This window comes from Lepus europaeus, chromosome 21 (genome assembly GCF_033115175.1).
Source record: "Lepus europaeus isolate LE1 chromosome 21, mLepTim1.pri, whole genome shotgun sequence".
NCBI classification, from domain to species: Eukaryota; Metazoa; Chordata; class Mammalia; order Lagomorpha; family Leporidae; genus Lepus; species Lepus europaeus.
Genome location: NC_084847.1, coordinates 25,188,895 through 25,209,715, shown reverse-complemented (window position 1 = coordinate 25,209,715; position 20,821 = coordinate 25,188,895). Strand labels below are relative to the sequence as shown.

Sequence of the window (20,821 nt, the reverse complement as noted above, 5' to 3'; positions counted from 1 at the left end):
CTGGTACTGCAGGCAGAGAATTAACCTACTGCGCCATGGTGCCAGCCCCATTAAAAAGTTTTTAAATCATTTATGTGTGTATCTCTTATTGAACATATTATATGGTGATTATATTTTAATTAATTTTATTGATTATATTTTGTCATATGTAGCTCTCATTGAGCATAGTATTGTTCTGCCTCCTGTGAGGAGGCTCATATGGGATGTGTTCTTACTCCCCTACATCTTGTAGTTCATCTTATCAGGTAACTGATACTCCAGGAGAGAGTATTGGTGCAACAGGTAAGAGCCTGCTTCAGCCAGCTGTACCCCTGACTGAATCCCAGCTCTACTCTCTACTCCCACCTCCTGTTAACACACACCCTGGGAGGAATCGCTAGTGGCTCAAGCGGTTGAGTCCCTGTCACTCATGTGGGACTTAGACTGAGTTTCCAGCTTCTGAGATTTGGGGAGTTAACCAGCAGACGGGAGGTCTCTTCGGTTTGGCTGTCTGTCTGTCTGTCAAATACAGCAAATCAGCACAATTTTAAAAGGATACCCCAAGGAGGGGAGCGGCGCGGGGCAGGCGTATGCAAACTTCCAGTTCCAGGGCATTGTGGGAGGCAGCCACGGTGCGAGGCGGCCGCTCACCCATCTTGGTCACGCGGGCTCCTGCGCTGGGCTCTGGCCCTTGGCGCCCACCGCCTTTGCCTGGCACAGGGTGGGGACGGCGGTGGCCCGGCCACCACGCTGCATTTCACATTGCGCTTCAAACGACCGGGGAAATTATGGCTGCAGAAAGGGTACAGCACTCTCCCCCAAAAAAGAGCGGAAAAAGCATCCCCAGGAAACTGTTCTGATCCTTCTCTCTTGTGGTCACAGGACAAGCAGTTTTATTGACCGGAAGGCGCTAAGACTTGCCCATAGGAAGTGTGCTAGTTTTATTTTTGCTGTGAAGTAGCAAATCAGGACAATGAGCGCTTGACACTAGAGATTGTGCACCGTTATGTCGAGTTGCTGGACAAATAATTTGGAAAGACCATGGAATACAGGAACAAGCCAGCATTTTGATTGTATGGTTACTTGAATATTCCAGGTGCTACATGTTGCAAAGTTTGCAAAGAAATAATGCCTCTAGCAGGTGAAGCCACTGGGCCTGCAGCGCCCGCATCCCATATAGGCGCCGGTTTGAGTCCTAGCTGCTCCACTTCTGATCCAGCTCTCTGCTATGGCCTGGGAAAGCAGTGGAAGATAGCCAAGTGCTTGGGCCCCTGCACCCGTGTGGGAGACCTGGAAGAAGCTCCTGGCTTTGGATCGACGCAGCTCTGGCCATTGCAGCCATTTCGACAGTGAACCAACAGGCGAAAGACCTCTCTCTCTCTTTCTCTCTGCCTCTGCCTTTTTGTAACTCTGCTTTTCAAATAAATAAATATTTTAAAAATAAAGAAAGAAAACCTCATATCCCATCTTTTGATAGAGCCTCTGGCACCATGCCAAAAGTAACTTCGACGGGATTCTTGTTAACTAGCAACAATTACAGTTGTATTCCATGATGTTTTTATACTTACTACGTGTCTGTATTATATTGTATATGAACACTTATCGTGGCTCTGGATGCCTGGCCACTGCATAGGTTCGTAGAGTGAATATTTGTTTGCACCATTTTAACTGTGTGTGCTAATTTTCAGCTAATTTTGATAAGTGAGCTGCAATCTATTTCGCTGTGTTTCCTCCTCAGCGGACAGGCTGCAAGCTGTGTTGTAATAATCCATGGTTTTTGAATGTAAGATTCATCTTAGCACTACTAGCTTTCTAAATGTGCAGTTTTTCAAATTATCAATTTAAGTTTAGGTTAATAGTTCACAGCTCATACATGTTACACATGTTTAATACCCTTAATAATACTCTGATTCCAGTCTAGATACAACACTATCTATGTTTACCGTCCTGAATTGATCTTTTTTTTCAGGATTGGAATTAAGGAAAATAACCAAAGATGGTACAGAATTTAGTGTTTCTGAGCTGTTAGCTTCCATCTCGGCTAAGGTTTTATTCTACCTTTTCAGTGAATATAAAGGACATTTCAATAAGGCTACATTTTTCTACAAACTATATATTTATTAAGGTTTCAAGAGATACAGCGCCTATGACATCCCTTATTATATAAAACAATATGGTAAGGACTAATAACATAGCAATGATGACTCTTGCTATTACTATTTTAAAAATCCCCAGGCAGTCTTAGTTGCTTGAGAGATTTTATTGGAAATATGTTTTAATACATGTCTAATATATTTGAAGATTTATTAAGTTTACTTAAACATTGAATATTCTTTTTTTTTTTTTTTTTGACAGGCAGAGTGGACAGTGAGAGAGAGACAGAGAGAAAGGTCTTCCTTTGCCGTTGGTTCACCCTCCAATGGCCGCCGCGGTAGCGCGCTGCGGCCGGCGGACCGCGCTGATCCGATGGCAAGAGCCAGGTGCTTAACCTGGTCTCCCATGGGGTGCAGGGCCCAAGCACTTGGGCCATCCTCCACTGCACTCCCGGGCCACAGCAGAGAGCTGGACTGGAAGAGGGGCAACCGGGACAGAATCCGGCACCCCGACCGGGACTAGAACCCGGTGTGCCGGCGCCGCAAGGCAGAGGATTAGCCTAGTGAGCCGCGGCGCCGGCCCTGAATATTCTTTTTTTTTTAAAAAAAGATTTATTTTATTTATTTGAAAGACAGAGTTACAGAGAGAGGTAGAGAGAGAGAGGTCTTCCATCCGCTGGTTCACTCCCCAGATGGCTGCAACAGCTGGGGCTGAGCTGATCCAAAGCCAGGAGCCAGGAGCTTCTTCCAGGTCTCCCACACAGGTGCCGGGGCCCAAGGACTTGAGCCATCTTCTGCTGCTTTCCCAGGCCACAACAGAGAGCTGGATTGGAAGTGGAGCAGCCATGACTCGAACCAGCACCCATATGGGATCCCGGGGCTACAGGCCACAGCTTTAACCCATTGTGCCATAGCACTAGCCCCAAGCATTGAATATTCTTGCATCTTATCTGGTAGATACCTTGTTTCATTTTTTTTTCCCACCCACCTCCCTACTCCCCGCCCTAAGAAAGTATTTGCTGCTGACTATTATTGTTGTGACTATGTTACATTTGTGCTCCCTGGAAGAAAATTATGTGTTCTGTGGGTACTGAATGTGTTCAGACATATCATGGAGAAATAGCTTGTGATACCTACATTAAGGTTATATTGGAGGGGCCGGTGCTGTGGCGTAGCAGGTAAAGCCACCGCCTGCAGTGCCAGCATCCCATATGGGCACTGGTTCGAAGCCTGGCTGCTCCACTTCCAATCCAGCTCTCTGCTATGGCCTGGGAAAGCAGTAGAAGATGGCCCAACTCCTTGGCTCCCTGCACCCATGTGGGAGAGCCCGAAAGAAGCTCCTGGCTCCTGGCTTTGGATCGGTGCAGCTCTGGCCATTGCAGCCAACTGGGGAGTGAACCAGTGGATGGAAGACCTCTCTCTGTCTCTCTCTGTCTCTCTCTCTCTCTCTGCCTCTCATTGGGCTTTTAACATGTAATTCGCTCTCAAATTAATGATGTAATTACAATCACAGCATCAGACTGGAAAAAAGAAAGATACTGGGGCCGGTGCCGTGGCTCACTTGGTTAATCCTCTGCCTGCGGTGCCACCATCCCATATGGGCGCTGGGTTCTAGTCCCGGTTGCTCCTCTTCTAGTCCAGCTCTCTGCTGTGGCCCGGGAAGGCAGTGGATGGCCCAGGTCCTTGGGCCCTGCACCCGCATGGGAGACCAGGAGAAGCACCTGGCTCCTGGCTTCAGATCAGCATAGCTCCGGCCATGGCGGTCATTGGAGGGTGAACCAACAGAAGGAAGACCTTTCTCTCTGTCTCTCTAATTCACTTTCTTTTTTTGTTTGTTTGTTTGTTTGACAGGCAGAGTGGACAGTGAGAGAGAGAGACAGAGAGAAAGGTCTTCCTTTGCCATCCTCCACTGCCCTCCCAGGCCACAGCAGAGAGCTGGCCTGGAAGAGGGGCAACCAGGAGAGAATCCAGTGCCCCGACCAGGACTAGAACCCGGAGTGCTGGCGCCACAGGCAGAGGATTAGCCTATTGAGCGCCGGTCTCACTCACTTTCTAACTCTGCCTAATAAAAATAAAAAAAGATACTCCATTGTGCTATTATACTACAGTTTATTGACACATTCTTTTATTAGCAGGCATTTGGGTTGATTCCAAGGTTTGCTTCTTCACAATCACTTTTTTAGGAAGGTAAATGGATTTTAAAACCTTCTGCAGGTTGGCGCTGTGGCACAGTGAGTTAAAGCCCCAGCCTGCAGCACCGGCATCCCATTTCAGCGCTGGTTCTTGTCCCAGCTGCTCATCTTCCGAGCCAGCTCTCTGCTGTGGCCTGGGAAAGCAGTGGAAGATGGCTCAAGTCCTTGGGCCCCTGCACCTGCATGGAAGACCCAGAAGAAGCTCCTGGCTCCTGGCCATTCCGGTCATTTGGGGAGTGAACCAGTGGATGGAAGATCTCTCTCTCTTCCTCTCTCTCTCTCTCTCTCTCTCTCTCTCTGTAATTCTGTCTTTCAAATAAAGAAAATAAATTTTTTTTTAAAAAAAACCTACGCAATGTGTTACAAGTTTTACAAATTTAAGGGCTAGTCCCACATCCACATTTAGCAGTATTATAATAGATGCTTTTATTTATTTATAGCTTACCACCAGCCAGAAACGGAGGTGCTACATACTGTACACACAGTCTTTTCATTGAATTCTGATAGCATTCCTATTTGGTATTGTGATCTTCAGGCCAAGGACTGTTTCACAAGTTCCCAGAGGTTGGACAATTTGCTCAAGGCTGTTTGGAGTGCCAAGGTTGCACCTCAGTTTAATTCTTTTTTTAAAAAAAACATTTATTTTATTTATTTGAAAGACAGAATTACAGAGAGAGGTAGAGACAGAGAGAGAGGTCTTCCATCCACTGGTTCACTCCCCAGTTGGCTGCAACGGCTGGAGCTGCGCTGATCCAAAGCCAGGAGCCAGGAGCTTCTTCTGGGTCTCCCACATGGTGCAGGGGCCCAAGGACTTGGACCATCTTCCAGTGCTTTCCCGGGCATAGCAGAGAGCTGGATTGGAAGTGGAGCACCCAGGCCTCAAACCAGCACCCATATGGGATGCCGGCACTGCGGGCGGCGGCTTTACCCATCACACTACAGCGCTGGCCCCAATGCAGCAATTTTGATCTTGGCTTCTGGGGTACATGGGCAAGAGTTTATGTTTTTACAGGGATTGCTGGGGCATTGGGTTTGCACATGGTCAAGCTTATTAGTTAAAGCCAAACTGTTCTCCAACATAGTCACACCAATTTATACTCCATCAGTAGTCATGTCTTTCCTTTATTTATTTTTAAAGGGAAATACAATCAAGTTTTTTAAAAAGATTTATTTATTTGATAGAATGACAGAGACAGACAGATTTTTTTTTTAATCTGCTGGTTCACTCCCCCAAATGGCTGTAACAGCCAGGTCTGGGCCAGGCTGAAGCCAGGAGCCTGAAACACATAGTTGCTCTCCCACAAGGGCGCAGGGGCCCAGGTCCTTGGGGCATCAGCCATCTGCTGCTCTCCCAGACTCATGAGCAGGGATCTGCGGGTGCTGGTGTCAGAATTGGCGGCTGACATCGTCATCCATAAACTATACTTTGGAAATTCATATCTACTAAATAAAAGTTAAAAAAAAAAAAGAAAATATTTTACCTCAAACAAGATCCCTTCCTATCAACATTCTTGGGAACACCTTGTGGCCTGTTTCTCTAGGCAGTGACTGGCTTCATGTATGTTGGTTTATGTGTACAAAAGCACTTCAGGCCGGTGCTGTGGCTTAACAGGCTAATCCTCTGCCTTGCGGCGCCGGCACACCGGGTTCAAGTCCCGGTTGGGGCGCCAGATTCTGTCCCGGTTGCCCCTCTTCCAGGCCAGCTTTCTGCTGTGGCCCGGGAAGGCAGTGGAGGATGGCCCAAGTCCTTGGGCCCTGCACCCCATGGGAGACCAGGAGAAGCACCTGGCTCCTGGCTTCGAATCAGCAAGATGCGCCGGCCGCAGCGGCCATTGGAGGGTGAACCAACGGCAAAAAGGAAGACCTTTCTCTCTGTCTCTCTCTCTCACTATCCACTCTGCCTGTCAAAAATAAATAAATAAATAAATAAGTAAATCTTAAAAAAAAAAAAAGCACTTCAAGTGCTGAGTAGAAAAAGCATCATTGATGTAAATCAAAGAAATATGGAAGAGAGTTTTTGCTTCTTAGTCTCATGAGATGGGCCCTATTGGCAATGGGGTGCTTCCTTTTCTTCCAGATAGGGGAGATAGAAACATAGCCAAGAATAAAAAAAAAAAAAAAAAAAAAGAATTGGCGGCTGAACACACTGCTCCACATGCTGGCCCTCCACGAGTTTCTGAAGTCCTGGAATGTGTAAAGCATTTAGAATGAAGCCTATTAGAATGGTAACTATAATCCATATGATCATATACATGTCTTCTCATTTGTTTACGCTACAGGGTAATGCATTGTTGTACACGGAGCCTAATTCATTTAAATCAAAATGGATAATCATTTAAACGGTTTCCAGGGGGTTGATTTTTGCCAACCACACAGCCCTAAAGTATCTTTTCCCACGGCGACGGGAACACGTGTGCGATAACTCCCAGCCCTGGACGTGCTGGGTCCAAGGTTTTGCGTGCAGTCGTTATGTTCACCAGACTGGCACGCTGCCCTCGGAGCGTATCACAGGTTCCTGTGTATATTAACTCAGGGAGACAGAAATGTCCCATCAGGCCAGACCAGACCCTGCGACAAACGGTCAGGTGCAGCCCGCTCAGGTGCGGGGCCGGGGGCCGGCTCGGCGCGGGGATTCCTGTCAGCGTTGCATCACACTGGCGCTGCAATCTGCTGCCTTAACGGTGGGGGTTAGCTGCCCAATGGCGACCCTCGGGCCAACCCCCGGCCGGACGTCCCGAGCTGGGTCGGCAAGTTCGCGGGCCCCCAGGAGGGTCCCCGCGGGGAGGCAGCCCGCCGGCCGCGGGCCAGCACCGGCGCCAGCCGAGGCACGTGACGCCCCGCGCTCGCTGGGTCCGCGCCGCCCGCGAGGGGGCGGGGCCGTACGCCTGCCCGCAGAGTAGAGGAAGCCCGCCTTTCGCTGGCGCCGTCGTCATTGGCAGCGGCGGCTGTCCATCACCCGGTCTATAAATAGGGGCGGCGGACGGCTCTGCCCTCAGAGGAGGCTGGGAGGCAGCGTGAGGCGCGAGTCGGGCGGTGCGGGTCTCGCCGGGAGACTCTCTGCGGGTAATATTTGACTGTTGCTTGCTATCAGCTTGAGTAAAAAAATAAAAGGAGCCTCTGCGCTGCTCTCCGCCCCGCCGCGCCGCTCGGCGCCATGGCGGAAGCCGCGGTGACCGGCGCCAGCGGAGAGGCGATGGCGGCGATGGTGGCGGCGGAGGGCTCCTTGGGCCCGGGGGTCTTGTCTCTGGGCCGGGGCTTCTCGAACTACCGGCCCTTCGAGCCGCAGACGCTGGGCCTCAGCCCGAGCTGGCGGTTGACGGGCTTCTCGGGCATGAAGGGCTGAGGCTGCAAAGTCCCGCAGGAGACGCTGCTCAAACTCCTGGCGGGACTGACGCAGCCGCCCGTGGGGCCCTCGCTCGGCCCCGGCCTGGTCGGGGGCCAGGAGCAGGCGGCGCAGGACGCCGGCGCGGCGCCGCCGAGCCTGGCGATCGGGCTGGACTCGTGTGTCATCCCGCTGAGACACGGGGGCCTGTCGCTGGTGCAGACGACGGACTTCTTCTACCCCTTGGTGGAAGACCCCTACATGATGGGGCGCATAGCGTGCGCCAACGTGCTGAGCGACCTGTACGCCATGGGCATCACCGAATGCGACAACATGCTGATGCTCCTCAGCGTCAGCCAGGGTATGAGCGAGGAGGAGCGGGAGAAGGTCACACCGCTCATGATCAAAGGCTTCCGGGACGCGGCGGAGGAAGGCGGGACCGCAGTGACCGGGGGACAGACGGTGGTCAACCCGTGGATCATCATCGGAGGCGTCGCCACGGTGGTGTGTCAGCCCAACGAGTTCATCATGCCCGACAGCGCCGTGGTCGGAGACGTGCTGGTGTTAACCAAACCCTTAGGAACCCAAGTTGCTGTCAACGCCCACCAGTGGCTGGATAATCCGGAAAGATGGAATAAGATCAAGATGGTGGTCAGCAGGGAGGAGGTGGAGCTGGCCTACCAGGAAGCTATGTTCAATATGGCGACCCTCAACAGGACGGCGGCTGGCTTAATGCACACGTTCAATGCCCACGCAGCCACCGACATCACAGGATTTGGCATTCTGGGACACTCTCAGAACCTGGCCAGGCAACAGAGAAATGAAGTGTCCTTTGTCATTCACAACCTGCCTATCATTGCCAAGATGGTGGCCATCAGCAAAGCCAGTGGACGCTTCGGCCTTCTTCAGGGAACCTCGGCCGAAACCTCAGGGGGACTGCTGATTTGTCTGCCGAGAGAACAGGCCGCGCGCTTTTGTTCCGAGATCAAATCTTCCAAGTACGGAGAGGGCCACCAGGCGTGGATCGTGGGCATCGTGGAAAAGGGAAACCGGACAGCTCGGATCATCGACAAGCCTCGGGTGATCGAGGTCCTGCCTCGGGGAGTGGCTGCCACTGCTCCTGCCCTCGCTCCTGACAGTGCCAATGCCTCCTCCGAGCCCAGCTCGTGAGAGGCGAGAGTGGAGAGGGTGTCGGGAACTCAGAGCCTCTGGCTACAACTGTGGATGCTTGTCAGGCGTTGGTCTCAAGGAATTTCCAAAGAAGGCTTTGAGTATAGTGGTTCCAGCCAGCCCATCAAAAGCTGCCTCCGTGTACATTCCATGGCCAGAAGGAACAGTTTTAACTTGGGAGAGGGGGGTTGGGGGGGGGATATTGGTTTCATCTCCTGGGTAGACAAGGAGAGGAAAAAAAAAAAAAAACCTGTTTTCCTCTTTTCCAAAGCACGGTGAGGCTGTTCCACTTTGAGGGATTTTTCTTTGCGCTGGGTTGATTTGTTCCTGCCTCGGGAGTTAAATCGTTAACAATGCCACACATGTAAAAGTAAATTGCAAAGCGAAAACAATTTTCAGTCAGAAGCAAATGAGTTTGGACCAATGCTGTTGATAAATCTACATGCTGTAGTTGATTTTTTTCGGGAAGTACTGGCTCTTTCCTGCTCTGGACAAGAATTGAGCAGCTTGTCCAGCGCCTGGGAAGGGAGGGCCTGCAGCCATCTCCCTTGGTCTCTGTTAATGACGCCTCTCCCTGTAAACCCCACTGCGGACTGGGAGAGGCAGAGCAAAGCCCAGAGCCCAGGCCTTGGTGGTCACTGGAGATGTTGCATCTTGTGCTGAAAAAAGTCCTGGTGATTCAATTAGTGATCGGTCATTTCTAGTTCAATAAAGGGGCTTCATTGGAGGATTGCTGTGGCTACTGTTTGGTTCTTTGGAATTCTGAAGAATTGAAGGTCTCGTAAAATGAGCTGGTTATTATAAAGTGGAGTGTATGAGAGTCTGTCTCCCTGACCCTGGCCCAGGGGCTGTGACAGCCAGATTGAGGTGAGCTCTTTGCTTCTGAGATGACAGATTGGAGGATGAGAGGAGACAGCTAAAGATAGGGACAGGTGTCACCACGCAGCAGGTTAGGCCACCTCTTAGGACATCTGCGTCACGGGTCAGAATGTCTGGATCCTAGCAGCCCTAGCTGCTCTGCACTTCTGATCCAGTTTCTGCTAACGGGCCTGGGAGGCAGCAGATGATGGCCCAAATACGTGGGTTCCTGCCACCCATGTGGGAGACCTGGGTGGAGTTCTGGGCTCCTGGCTGACGTTTGGCCTAGCCCTAGCTGTTGTGGGCGCTTAAGGGGTGAGCCTGTGAGTGCAGTAGTCTGTCACTCTGGCTTTCAAAGAAATAAATAGGATCACCCCAGAAAGATGGCACGTGGCCAGCACTGTGGTGCAGTGGTTAGGGCCCGGTTTGAGTAATGGCTATCCCGCTTCCAATGCAGCTCCTGCTAACGTCCCTGGGAAAGCCGCGGAAGATGATAGTGTGTATATTCCAACCCTTCCCTCCATTGCAAAGCCGGCAGGGAAAGTCAGGACTACCAGGCACAGCAAAGGACAGGGAGGGCACCTGGCCCAAGGCGGAAGGAAAAAACCTGAAAAATCAGACTGCTGTGGCCCTTGTCCTCAGCTTGGCTATTTAGAACCACTGGCCGCGAAGTTTATACCTTCCGCTGCCTGGCGCAGGTGGAACATGAATATGCCGGGGAAAATGAGCATGTCCAAAAAAGAATATATACGGACGAACGTCTGGAGTGCCCCAGTGAAACCACTGCACTGCGAAGCCCCCTCAGCTCTCCTAGGGCTGCAACCTTTATAGGAGCAATTAAGAGTTGCCAGACATTTGCACCCCGGAGCTGGGGTGCGGTGGATTAAGCTGCCAGTTGCAACACCGGTAGCCATATCAAAGCGCCAATTCCAGTCCCAGCCACTCTGCTTCTGAACCAGCTTCCTGCTTATACACCTGGGAAAGCTGGCAAGTGGTTGAGCCCTTGCCGACGTGCAGGGTGGATTTCAGTGGAGTTACTAGCTCGCGGCTTAGGCCTGGTCCAGCCCCCAGCCATTGCAGCCATCTGGAGAGTGAATGAGAGGTTGGAAGCTCACGCGCGCTCTCTCTCTCTGTCTCTCTTTGACTCTCCCTATCACTCTGCTTTTTAAAAATAAAATAAATCTAAAAAGAGGAAAGCACAGGGCCAGCACTGTAGCATAGTGGATGCTGCTGGCTTGTGTGCCAGTTGCTCCACTTCGGATCCAGCTCCCTGCTAATGGCCTGGGAAAAACAGCTGAAGACAGCCAGATGCTGGGGCCTTGTCACCAGTGTGGGAGACCTGGATGAAGCTCCTGGCTTCTGCCTGGCCCAACACTGGCTGTTGCAGCCATCTGGAGAATGAACCAGTGGATGAAAGATGTCTGTCTCTCCCTCTCTCTGTAATTCTGACTTTCAAAAATAAATAAATAAATATATATATATATATATATTTTTTTTTTTTGACAGGCAGAGTGGATAGTGAGAGAGAGAGACAGAGAGAAAGGTCTTCCTTTTTGCCGTTGGTTCACCCTCCAATGGCCGCTGCGGCCGGTGCATCTTGCTGATCCGAAGCCAGGAGCCAAGTGCTTCTCCTGGTCTCCCATGTGGGTGCAGGGCCCAAGCACTTGGGCCATAGCAGAGAGCTGGCCTGGAAGAGGGGCAACCGGGATAGAATCTGGCGCCCCAACCGGGACTAGAACCTGGTGTGCCAGCGCCTCAAGGTGGAGGATTAGCCTGTTAAGCCACGGCGCCGGCCAAAAATAAAAATTTTTAAGGGTGAACCAACGGCAAAAAGGAAGACCTTTCTCTCTGTCTCTCTCTCTCACTATCCACTCTGCTGTCAAAAAATAAATAAATAAATAAATAATAAATAAATATTTTTTAAAAAGATTTAAAAATGCACCTGGAGGCCGGTGCATTTATAGAGTTGTAGAGAAAGAGGAAGAGGCAGAGAGAGAGCGCGCTTCCATCCACTGGTTCATTCCCCAAATGGTCGCAGTGGTCAGAACTGGGTTAGGCAGGAGCCAGGAGCTTCGTCCAGGTCTCCTATGTGGGTGCAGGGGCTCAAGCACTTGGGCCATCTTCCTCTGCTTCCCCAGGGGCATTAGCAGGGAGCTGGATTGGAAGTGGAGCAGCTGGGACTCGAACTATATGGATGCCAGCATCACAGGCAGTGGCTTTACCTGCTGTGCCTGCCCCTTGAAAAAAAATTTCAAAAGATTATTTCAAAGTCATGTCTTTTGATTTTTAAAGAGGGATTTTATTTAAGAAACATTTAAAAAGCATTAAAAACACAACAGTTCCCTAGGCCACTTAATAAAATATAGACAGTAATAACATACATATTTTTGCAAACAGATGCTCAGATATACTAATGGCAGCCACGTAATGTGGGTCTCTGACTTTATCTGGGGACTCTGCACTAAGTGGAGAGTCTTTCCTAAAAATCAAGATCCACTGTGCTCCTGTGGCTCTCGGTCTGCAAACCTCATCCTCATCCCTGTCTCAGCTCGAATAAAAACTCCTTGGCCAGGGCTTCCGCGACCGCCCAGCCAACACCCAGCTCCGCGCCAGCTCATCTGCCTGTTCATTGGCTTCACACCTCATCCTAATCTGTAATTATCTTGGGAGTGTATTAGCTTACCTAATCATCCCCTGCTGCCGCCGCCTCAGCTCCAGGGCGGCAGGTGTCTCTGGTAGCCCCACCTAGAACAGCGTCTGGTTCATAGTGCTCAGAATATATTGAATGAATGAATGAATGTGTGAGTGAGTGGGGGACCCCAGCAGCCTTTCTTTTCACTTTTCTTGCTCTTGGCGTCTCCTAGTGATGCAAGGCTGGTGAAACCGTCATCTTCAATCTTGGAAGTACAGGTCTGTGTGTTCACCGATGCAGCTCTCTGATTGGTTCATTTTCTAGTATGGGGTGGACAGAAAAAAGGGGAGGAACATGATTGGCTGCTTCCTTGGCCTAGGTCCTCCTAGTTAACTTAGGAAAAGTTAAAGGTTTGAGAGCAAGGTAGGCACCACACCTGCCTGGGAAAGAGGCGGGGCCGCAAAATGGGGGTAGCAGGTAACGGAGAGATTGGAGGCTTGGGTGGGAATTAGAACAGGATCCTAGGAACAAGGAGTGGTGAGGAAGGCGAGCGAGGAAAGCGAAGAGGAGGAGATGGAAGGAGAGGGCACTGGAGCTCACAGGAAGAGGGGACAGAGAGACAAAAGCGAAGGTGTGGCCAGGTGAGTGCTGCACACACCCACGTGAGGGAGCCGCTCCTGTGCCCCTGCGGCTCCCGCGGGGCCCTGGGGAGCCCTGTCCCCCACCGAACAGTAGGAGGTGGTGCCGGTGGCCTTTTTAGGTCATCTCAGAGGACTCTGCCTACTAGGCTGGGCCTCAGTTTCCTTGTCTGTAAATTGGGGGCAGCCGTACACACTGGCGGCAGGGACGTCAGGGCGGGGATCCCCCTGAGATCTGCTCTCATGGTTTATTATTTATTAGATCCATCGAGCGCCAGACCCCGAGGAAACAACCGTGACAACTTCCTGGGAACCTTCATGGGGACAAATAGTCCACGACATAGCAGCCACCTCTCCCTCTCCCTCCCCCGGGGCCCATGGAACTCTGCAGGCCACAGGACTGCGATAGGTGCTGGGGATATGGCCACGAGCCAAGTACATATTGCCAGGGTGGGCATTCCACATAGCGGTTAAGACGCCCGGGGCCCGGATAGGAGCGCCTGGGGTCGAGTCCTGGCTCCATTCTCAATGCCAGCTTTTTGCTAATGTGCACCCTGGGGAGACAGCAGGTGACGGCTCAAGCCCTTGGGTCCCTGCCACCCACATGAGAGACCCGGGTCAGGTTTTTAGCTCCCAGCTTCAGCCTGGCCTGTCTTGGCTGTTGTGGACATTTGAGGGCTAAACCGGCAGCAGGAAGCTCTCTTTGCCTGGGTTTCTGTCTCTCAAAAAAAAAAAAAAAAAAGTACAGAATGGTTCATTCACACATGAAGGATCTTTGGAAATGAAGACTTAGAAAGAATCTTCCCAAGGCCATTGGTGACTGCGTGCCCAAGCCCCTTCACACCTACGGCTTCTGTGACCTCTGACCTGTCCAGGTACCCCCCAGCCCCGTCCTCAAACCATCTCCCCAGCTGTGGGCTGCTGCTCCTTACTGCTCCAGTGGTTGCCCCCTCACCCACCCCACGGTTTCCCGAAGAGCCGCGCTGGGATGAGCTGCTGGGCTGTGGCGGGGAAAGGTGGCCAAACGCTCAGCAGCAGGGGCAGAGCAAGGAGCTGCACCTGTTCGCCCGACCCAGTCCATGCACCCCGGCATGAAAGCATTTATTGGCCTGAGGCCCCACTGAAAGCCAAGAAGGCTGAGATGTGACTGAGACAAGTGGAGAAGACTGCTGGTTCACTCCCTAAATGGCCAGAGCTGGGCCAATCCGAAGCCAGGAGTCAGGAGCTTCCTCTGGGTCTCCCATGCAGGTGCAGAGGCCCAAGCACTTGGGCCATCTTCTGCTGCTTTCCCAGGCCATGGCAGAGATCTGGATCAGAAGAGGAGCAGCCGGGACTCAAACCGGCCTCCATATGTGAGGCCGGCATTGCAGGCGGTGGCTTTACCTGCTACGCCACAGCGCCCGCCCGATATTATAATGACTATTTTTTTTTTTTTCTTTTCGGCTTTCATCCATGGTTCCGGGTTCCTGGTTCCTAACTCCCATAGCTCTTGCTTTTTCCCAAGTTACTAGAATCATACTGGGACGACTTAGGGCTCAGAAAGCAGAGCCCCAACCCCTCCCCCACCCTGCCGACCTTTTCCTAAATCTCTGCAGGCTAATTCGGAGCAGCTCCAGAGGCCAGATCTGATGCTCTGGAGGGTTCAGCGGCAGAGAGTGACGGCACTGAACGAGAGGACCCCAGCAGGTGCCCCTGCAGAATGGGCCGCTTGCCCGCATACTTTGGATCCCAGAAGTGATCAGTGCTGTGTGCAGCGGAAGCTGAGTTTGCTTTCTCTCCTCACTCTACCAGATGCCCTAAGCTTCACCAGGGACCTCCGGGGGGGGGGGGGGGGGCTGAGGCAGCCCCCAGAGAGAATTCCTGCCACCTCAGAGAAACATCTGATCTGCGAGGCGTAGAAATCCTGACCCCTGACCCTGACCCCTGACCCCTGAGCAGAGCCCTCCCGCGAGAGTAGCAATGCCAGCGATGGTGCTGGGTCGCCGCCGCGTGTGGCCACAGACCCGCAAGGTCGCCCAGCGCTCTTGACCTCCAGGCGTCTACGGTCCACCGCCTGCGGGAGGCCAGGACTCAACATGTCCGTCCTCTTCGCTCCGACGCCAGCTCCTAGGTCTACCGGGTCTCCACTGCGTCAGAGGGCAGAACGGGCTATCTGACCCCTCAAGCCGGCCCCAGAACCCCCTCTCTCGCTGTCTCCCGTGGCCAGCCTGCTTGCTGCCTGAAGCCAGGGGCGCATTCCGTGTTCTCACCTCCCCAGCGGCACACAGATGAGTCAGCGTGCATTCTGGAACTCTCTCTAAGCTTCCATACACACCACACTCGGTCCATTTGCCTCCAGTTTCCCTGGTCCTCTCTCTGTGCAATTGCTACCGGTTGGATGCCGCCTTGCTTTCAATTATTCTCTTCCATAACTAAAACCTCAAAGACTGAGACGACCAAACCTGAGCTCTGTACTAAAAAGACCCCTGCATCTGCCTGCAACTTGGCATGCACCATCGGCTTGCTCTGTCCTAAACCAAACTCCCGATGCCACACCCGTTTGATCCTGAACCTCATCCTCCCCAGCTCCAAAGGAGTCACAATCCACCCACCAAGTTGCAAACCACCCAAACCAGTGGGTCCTGTTCCCTTCCACCCTTTCTCACAACCCTAGTTCAAGACCAGGAGTGCACAGATGTCCCTCTAAAGCCTGCCCCCAGGAGATCCGCTCCTCCCCATGGGCACCCAGCTTTCAATCACAGGTTGCAGCTGGGGTAGGAAGCTGCCCTGGGTTGCCAGGCGTGGGTTCTAGTCCTCCCTGAGCTTGCTCCGCTCATTCCCTCCCATCTTATCCAAACACTGGGCGAGCTCGCCTAGTGAGTTTTCAATGTCTCTAAGCCCTGAGAGATTGAATATCCAGGCATAAACTTCATTCTTAGTTTTTCCACCCAGCGGGCCCTCCGCCTCCCTTCCTGCCTGCCATTTCGCTTTGCCGCCACCTAGTGGCTCAAAATGGAAGTGACGCGCCTGCGCTCTCTCCGCCCTTTACCCTCTGCCTCTACCCCGGGTCAAATTGGTACTTATCCCTTTAAGACATTTGGCCTAGACGGAAGAATTCGCGGTGAGAGTAGAGGCAAAAACGCTTGAGGCTCCCTCCGATTGGTCTGGTCCGCGTAAGGGGCGGGCTGTAACAAATTTCACGTATGTCATTGGTTTTTCTTCCGGCTCCGCCCCGGAAAGCAACCGAGGACGCCCATGATTGGATGGGGAACCTGGAGGCGGATTCCGAGCGTGGCGCGGGGTTCTTCGACCCAGTCGCGGTGGCGGTGGGGTCGGCGGCATGTCCGGTGCTGGAGGGGACACGGGAGGAGAGGGCACTGCCGCTGCCGGCCCGTTCAGCTTCAGCCCGGAGCCCACGCTCGAGGACATGTGAGCAGCCCTCGCCCGCCTGGGAGCCTGGAGGGCGAGCCCTTTCTCCCGCAGAGGGGCGGCTCCCTCCACGTGGGCGGGAAAGCGGCGGCGGCGCCCGGGACCCCCGGCTGCCCCCCGGCGAGGCCCGCGGAGCACAGCCGGGGCCGGGGCACGGGGTTTGGCCCCGTGGGGGACGGGGACGTGGCGATGGCGCTGCGTCCTGTCGGGAGCCTGGGGCTCGGCCTTGCAGGCGGGGGAGGCGGTGGACACAGCGGCAGGGGATGCGGTAACGCAAGGGGGCTTGCTGGAGGGGTCTCAGGCCTGGGCAGGGGCCTTGCTGGAGGGGTCTCAGGCCTGGGCAGGGGGCTTGCTGGAGGGGTCTCAGGCCTGGGCAGGGGGCTTGCTGGAGGGGTCTCAGGCCTGGGCAGGGGGCTTGCTGGAGGGGTCTCAGGCCTGGGCAGGGGGCTTGCTGGAGGGGTCTCAGGCCTGGGCAGGGGCCTTGCTGGAGGGGGTCTCACGCCTGGGCAGGGGCCTTGCTGGAGGGGTCTCAGGCCTGGGCAGGGGGCTTGCTGGAGGGGTCTCAGGCCTGGGCAGGGGCCTTGCTGGAGGGGGTCTCACGCCTGGGCAGGGGGCTTGCTGGAGGGGGTCTCGGGCCTGGGCAGGGGCCTTGCTGGAGGGGGTCTCGGGCGTGGGCAGGGGCCTTGCTGGAGGGGGTCTCGGGCCTGGGCAGGGGCCTTGCTGGAGGGGTCTTGGGCCTGGGCAGGGGCCTTGCTGGAGGGGTCTCGGGCCTGGGCAGGGGGCTTGCTGGAGGGGGTCTCAGGCCTGGGCAGGGGGCTTGCTGGAGGGGTCTCAGGCCTGGGCAGGGGGCTTGCTGGAGGGGTCTCAGGCCTGGGCAGGGGCCTTGCTGGAGGGGGTCTCGGGCGTGGGCAGGGGCCTTGCTGGAGGGGTCTCACGCCTGGGCAGGGGCCTTGCTGGAGGGGGTCTCGGGCCTGGGCAGGGGCCTTGCTGGAGGGGTCTCGGGCCTGGGCAGGGGCCTTGCTGGAGGGGGTCTCGGGCCTGGGCAGGGGCCTTGCTGGAGGGGTCTCAGGCCTGGGCAGGGGGCTTGCTGGAGGGGTCTCAGGCCTGGGCAGGGGCCTTGCTGGAGGGGGTCTCGGGCGTGGGCAGGGGCCTTGCTGGAGGGGGTCTCGGGCGTGGACAGGGGCCTTGCTGGAGGGGTCTCGGGCCTGGGCAGGGGCCTTGCTGGAGGGGTCTCGGGCCTGGGCAGGGGCCTTGCTGGAGGGGTCTCACGCCTGGGCAGGGGCCTTGCTGGAGGGGGTCTCGGGCCTGGGCAGGGGCCTTGCTGGAGGGGTCTCGGGCCTGGGCAGGGGGCTTGCTGGAGGGGTCTCGGGCCTGGGCAGGGGGCTTACTGGAGGGGGTCTCGGGCCTGGGCAGGGGGCTTGCTGGAGGGGGTCTCGGGCCTGGGCAGGGGCCTTGCTGGAGGGGTCTCGGGCCTGGGCAGGGGCCTTGCTGGAGGGGTCTCGGGCCTGGGCAGGGGCCCGTTCCATGAAGAGAGCATCGTTTGCTCAGGGCCGTGGTCCCAGGCCCCCTTGGGAGACCTGGTGGGGGCTGTGTCTGGTCCCCTCCCCGACCCCCTAACTCTCCGGTCCTGTTCCAGTCGGCGCCTCCATGCTGAATTTGCTGCGGAACGAGACTGGGACCAGTTCCACCAGCCTCGGAACCTCCTCCTGGCCTTGGTGGGGGAGGTGGGGGAGCTGGCGGAGCTCTTGTGAGTAGGGGCCCGCGGAAGAGGCTGTTGGGGGGGGGGTCATCAGACACCCATGGGTCCAGTTTCCCTCCTTGCTGCCGGGTTGTGTGCCTGGTGCTGCTGTGTGGAGGTGACAGCTGCCCCTGCGCGGTGCCCTGGGAGCGGTGACCGTAGCTGCTGGGGCTGCGGGGAAGACCCGCCTGTGGCACGGGGAGTGGGAAGGGGCACGGACTACGTTTCCCTCGGCAGGAAAGGGGAAACTTCAATCAGGGAGGATAAGAAAGCTCAGGGATTCTGTGTCTGTTTTGTTCCTGGTAATAGATAACTACTGGACGAGTGATAGGGCTGTGGAGGACGGGGGCGGGGCTAGCGACTGATCTGCACACAGAGAGTGCCAGTGTAGACCAGCTCCAGGCCAGGGCAATCCCTGCGAGGGTGGAGGGATGAGGACCCGGAGGGGTGGGGGAGGCCAGCGGCCCCCTCTTCCAGATCTGTGCTGGGGCTTCTGGAGACGGCCTTGGACAAAGCAGGCATGGTAGTGGTGGGAGACTGACAACGCAAAGCAGAGTGATTCTTAAAAGATCTGCAGTTGTGACGGGTTCCATGAGGAAAATAACACAAGGTGATGAGAGAGAAGGCTCTTTTTTTTTTTTTTTTTTTTTTTTTAAGATTTATGTATTTGAGAGGCAGAGAGAGAGGTCTTCCATCCGCTGGCTCACTCCCCAGATGGCTGCAATGGCCGGAGCTGGGTGGATCAGAAGCCAGGAGCTTCTTCTGGGTCTCCCACAGAGGTGCAGGGCCCAAGCACTTGGGCCATCTTCCACTGCTTTCCCAGGCAGAGAGCTGGATTAGAAAAGGGGCAGCCAGGACTCGAACCAGCGCCCCTATGGGATGCCGGCACTGTAGGTGGTGCTTTACCTGCTACGCCACAGCGCTGGCCCCAAGAGAAGACTTTTCTAAGGCGATGATAGCTGAGACCCGAGTGACAAGAAAGATGGGGCAAGATCTAGGGGTGGATACAGGGAGTAGTGGCAAGTATTCGAGGTAGAGGGAAAAGTGCAAAGGCCCTGGGCCAGCTGCCATGTGTGCAAGACAGAAGCGTGAGAGACAGTGGTGAGCGGTGACGTTGGGAGAGGCTGGGGTTGGCTTGTGGAGGGCCTGGCCCATTTTTCCCAAACCCAGCTGGCACGAGGGGTGGCGTTAGCAAGGAAGGGACAAAGCGTGATCCGTGCACTTTTTGAAAAAGGGCTGTGGTTAAGAGGAGGTGATGTTAGCAAGGAGGTGAGGCAGGCGTCCTAGGCAGTGGGCCGGGCCTGAGGTTTGGGCCAGGGGAGCAGCAGCATGAGTGAGAGGGAAGCAGAACTGGGTCTCAAAGCTTCGTCTCGGTAGGAAGATGTGCTCTCGGGCCACTTTGCGGGCTCAGTAGGGACAGAGGCCTGGGCACTCACTGCCCCTTGGGGTCTCTTTCCCACCCAGGATTTCTCAGGACCCAGAGGGCTGCGTTGTCCTTGGAGGAATTTGGGGGAGGGGGAAGAGAGTGGGAGTTCATTGCTGCAAGGACTGGGGTGCTCCTGAGGGCGGCCGAGCCCTTGTCCTAGCTGGCGTGTGTGTTCGTGTTCGTGTGTTCTGCCCCCCAGCCAGTGGAAGCCGGACGAGGAGCTCGGCCCCCAATCCTGGCCTGCCCGGGAGCGGGCCGCCCTGCAGGAGGAGCTCAGTGACGTCCTCATCTACCTCGTGGCGCTGGCAGCCCGCTGCCGCGTGGACCTGCCCCGAGCAGTGCTCTCCAAAATGGACACCAACCGGCAACGCTACCCAGTGCACCTGGCCCGCGGCTCCGCCCGGAAGTACACGGACTTTGGCGAGGGGCAGGCTCTGAAGACCAGGTCGCGGGGGCTGCACCACTTGCCTGTGAGTCCCCGGGCCAGGGCCCCACCTAGGAACGCGGCCTAGGGACTGGCAGCTCAGCCTGGCATCCGAAGAGCAGCGGGCGGCCTGGCCCTGGCACTCCTGGTCCTGTCCTAACAGATCGGGGTCGAGGGCCCCGCTTCCGGAAGTCTGCCTCCCAGGAGCAGCCGGAGATGGCTTCCTGGTGTCTGCCCCAATAAAAGTTCTGGGTCACGAGCTCCACGTTCTTGCTGGCTGGCGGGGAGGACCGTGCGCAGGGGCGCCCCTGAGCCCAGTTCCCCGATGGTTGCGCAGGGATCCTGGGTCCGGGCAGCCCGGCCGGGCCTGAGAAGGAGACGTGAGCCCGGGGGTTAAGAGCCCAGGTCCTGGAGCCAGGCCGTCTGGGGTCCTTGCGGGCCAGGTGGCGGTCACCAGTGACGTCATCTTTGCCATGGGGCGTCTTCGGCCATGAGATGAAATCCCAATGCCCGCCCAACGGGGGTGTAAGGTGGTGAGCTACCGGTGTGTCTAAGACGAGGCGCCTGGCACAGGGGAGGGACCCAGGACACTGGCATTCAACTGGAGACTTGTCAGGGGCCCCGCGAGTCACAGACGGACGCAGAGCAGGGCCGCCTCTCCCTGGGGAAAGTGAGGCCCGCCCATTTCTAGTTGTTCCTCCGCACCTAGAGCTAGCCTTGTGTGTGAGGTGCATGACCTGACATCGCCGAGATCCCCGCGGCCTGCCTCCCCCACGCGTGGGGCACTGCCCCAGTCTTCCTCTGACAAAACCAGCAAACCCCCAGCCACCAGCTCTGTCCTCCTGCGGGGGCCGGGGCCTCCTGGAGGGGGCGTCCACACTTACTCCTTGATCCGCTCTGGGCTGGCGCTCACGCCCACCCCTACCCTCTCTCCTCGCGGC

The 20,821-nt window shown here is 55.4% G+C and overlaps 2 protein-coding genes across 2 annotated transcripts; both read left to right on the top strand.

The window, feature by feature from the left end:
• Positions 1-7,264: 7,264 nt before the first annotated feature.
• On the top strand, positions 7,265-9,483 carry SEPHS2 (selenophosphate synthetase 2). Its single transcript, XM_062180453.1, has one exon. It carries the CDS (start codon positions 7,419-7,421, stop codon positions 8,754-8,756), a length of 1,338 nt encoding a protein of 445 aa, XP_062036437.1. The 5' UTR covers positions 7,265-7,418; the 3' UTR covers positions 8,757-9,483.
• Positions 9,484-16,140: 6,657 nt separating this feature from the next.
• Positions 16,141-20,139, top strand: DCTPP1 (dCTP pyrophosphatase 1). The gene is given in 4 exon segments (XM_062179863.1): positions 16,141-16,292; positions 17,929-18,039; positions 19,656-19,873; positions 19,876-20,139. Coding segments are annotated over 4 exon segments (498 nt in total). The 5' UTR covers positions 16,141-16,203; the 3' UTR covers positions 19,956-20,139.
• The last annotated feature ends 682 nt before the right edge of the window (positions 20,140-20,821 follow it).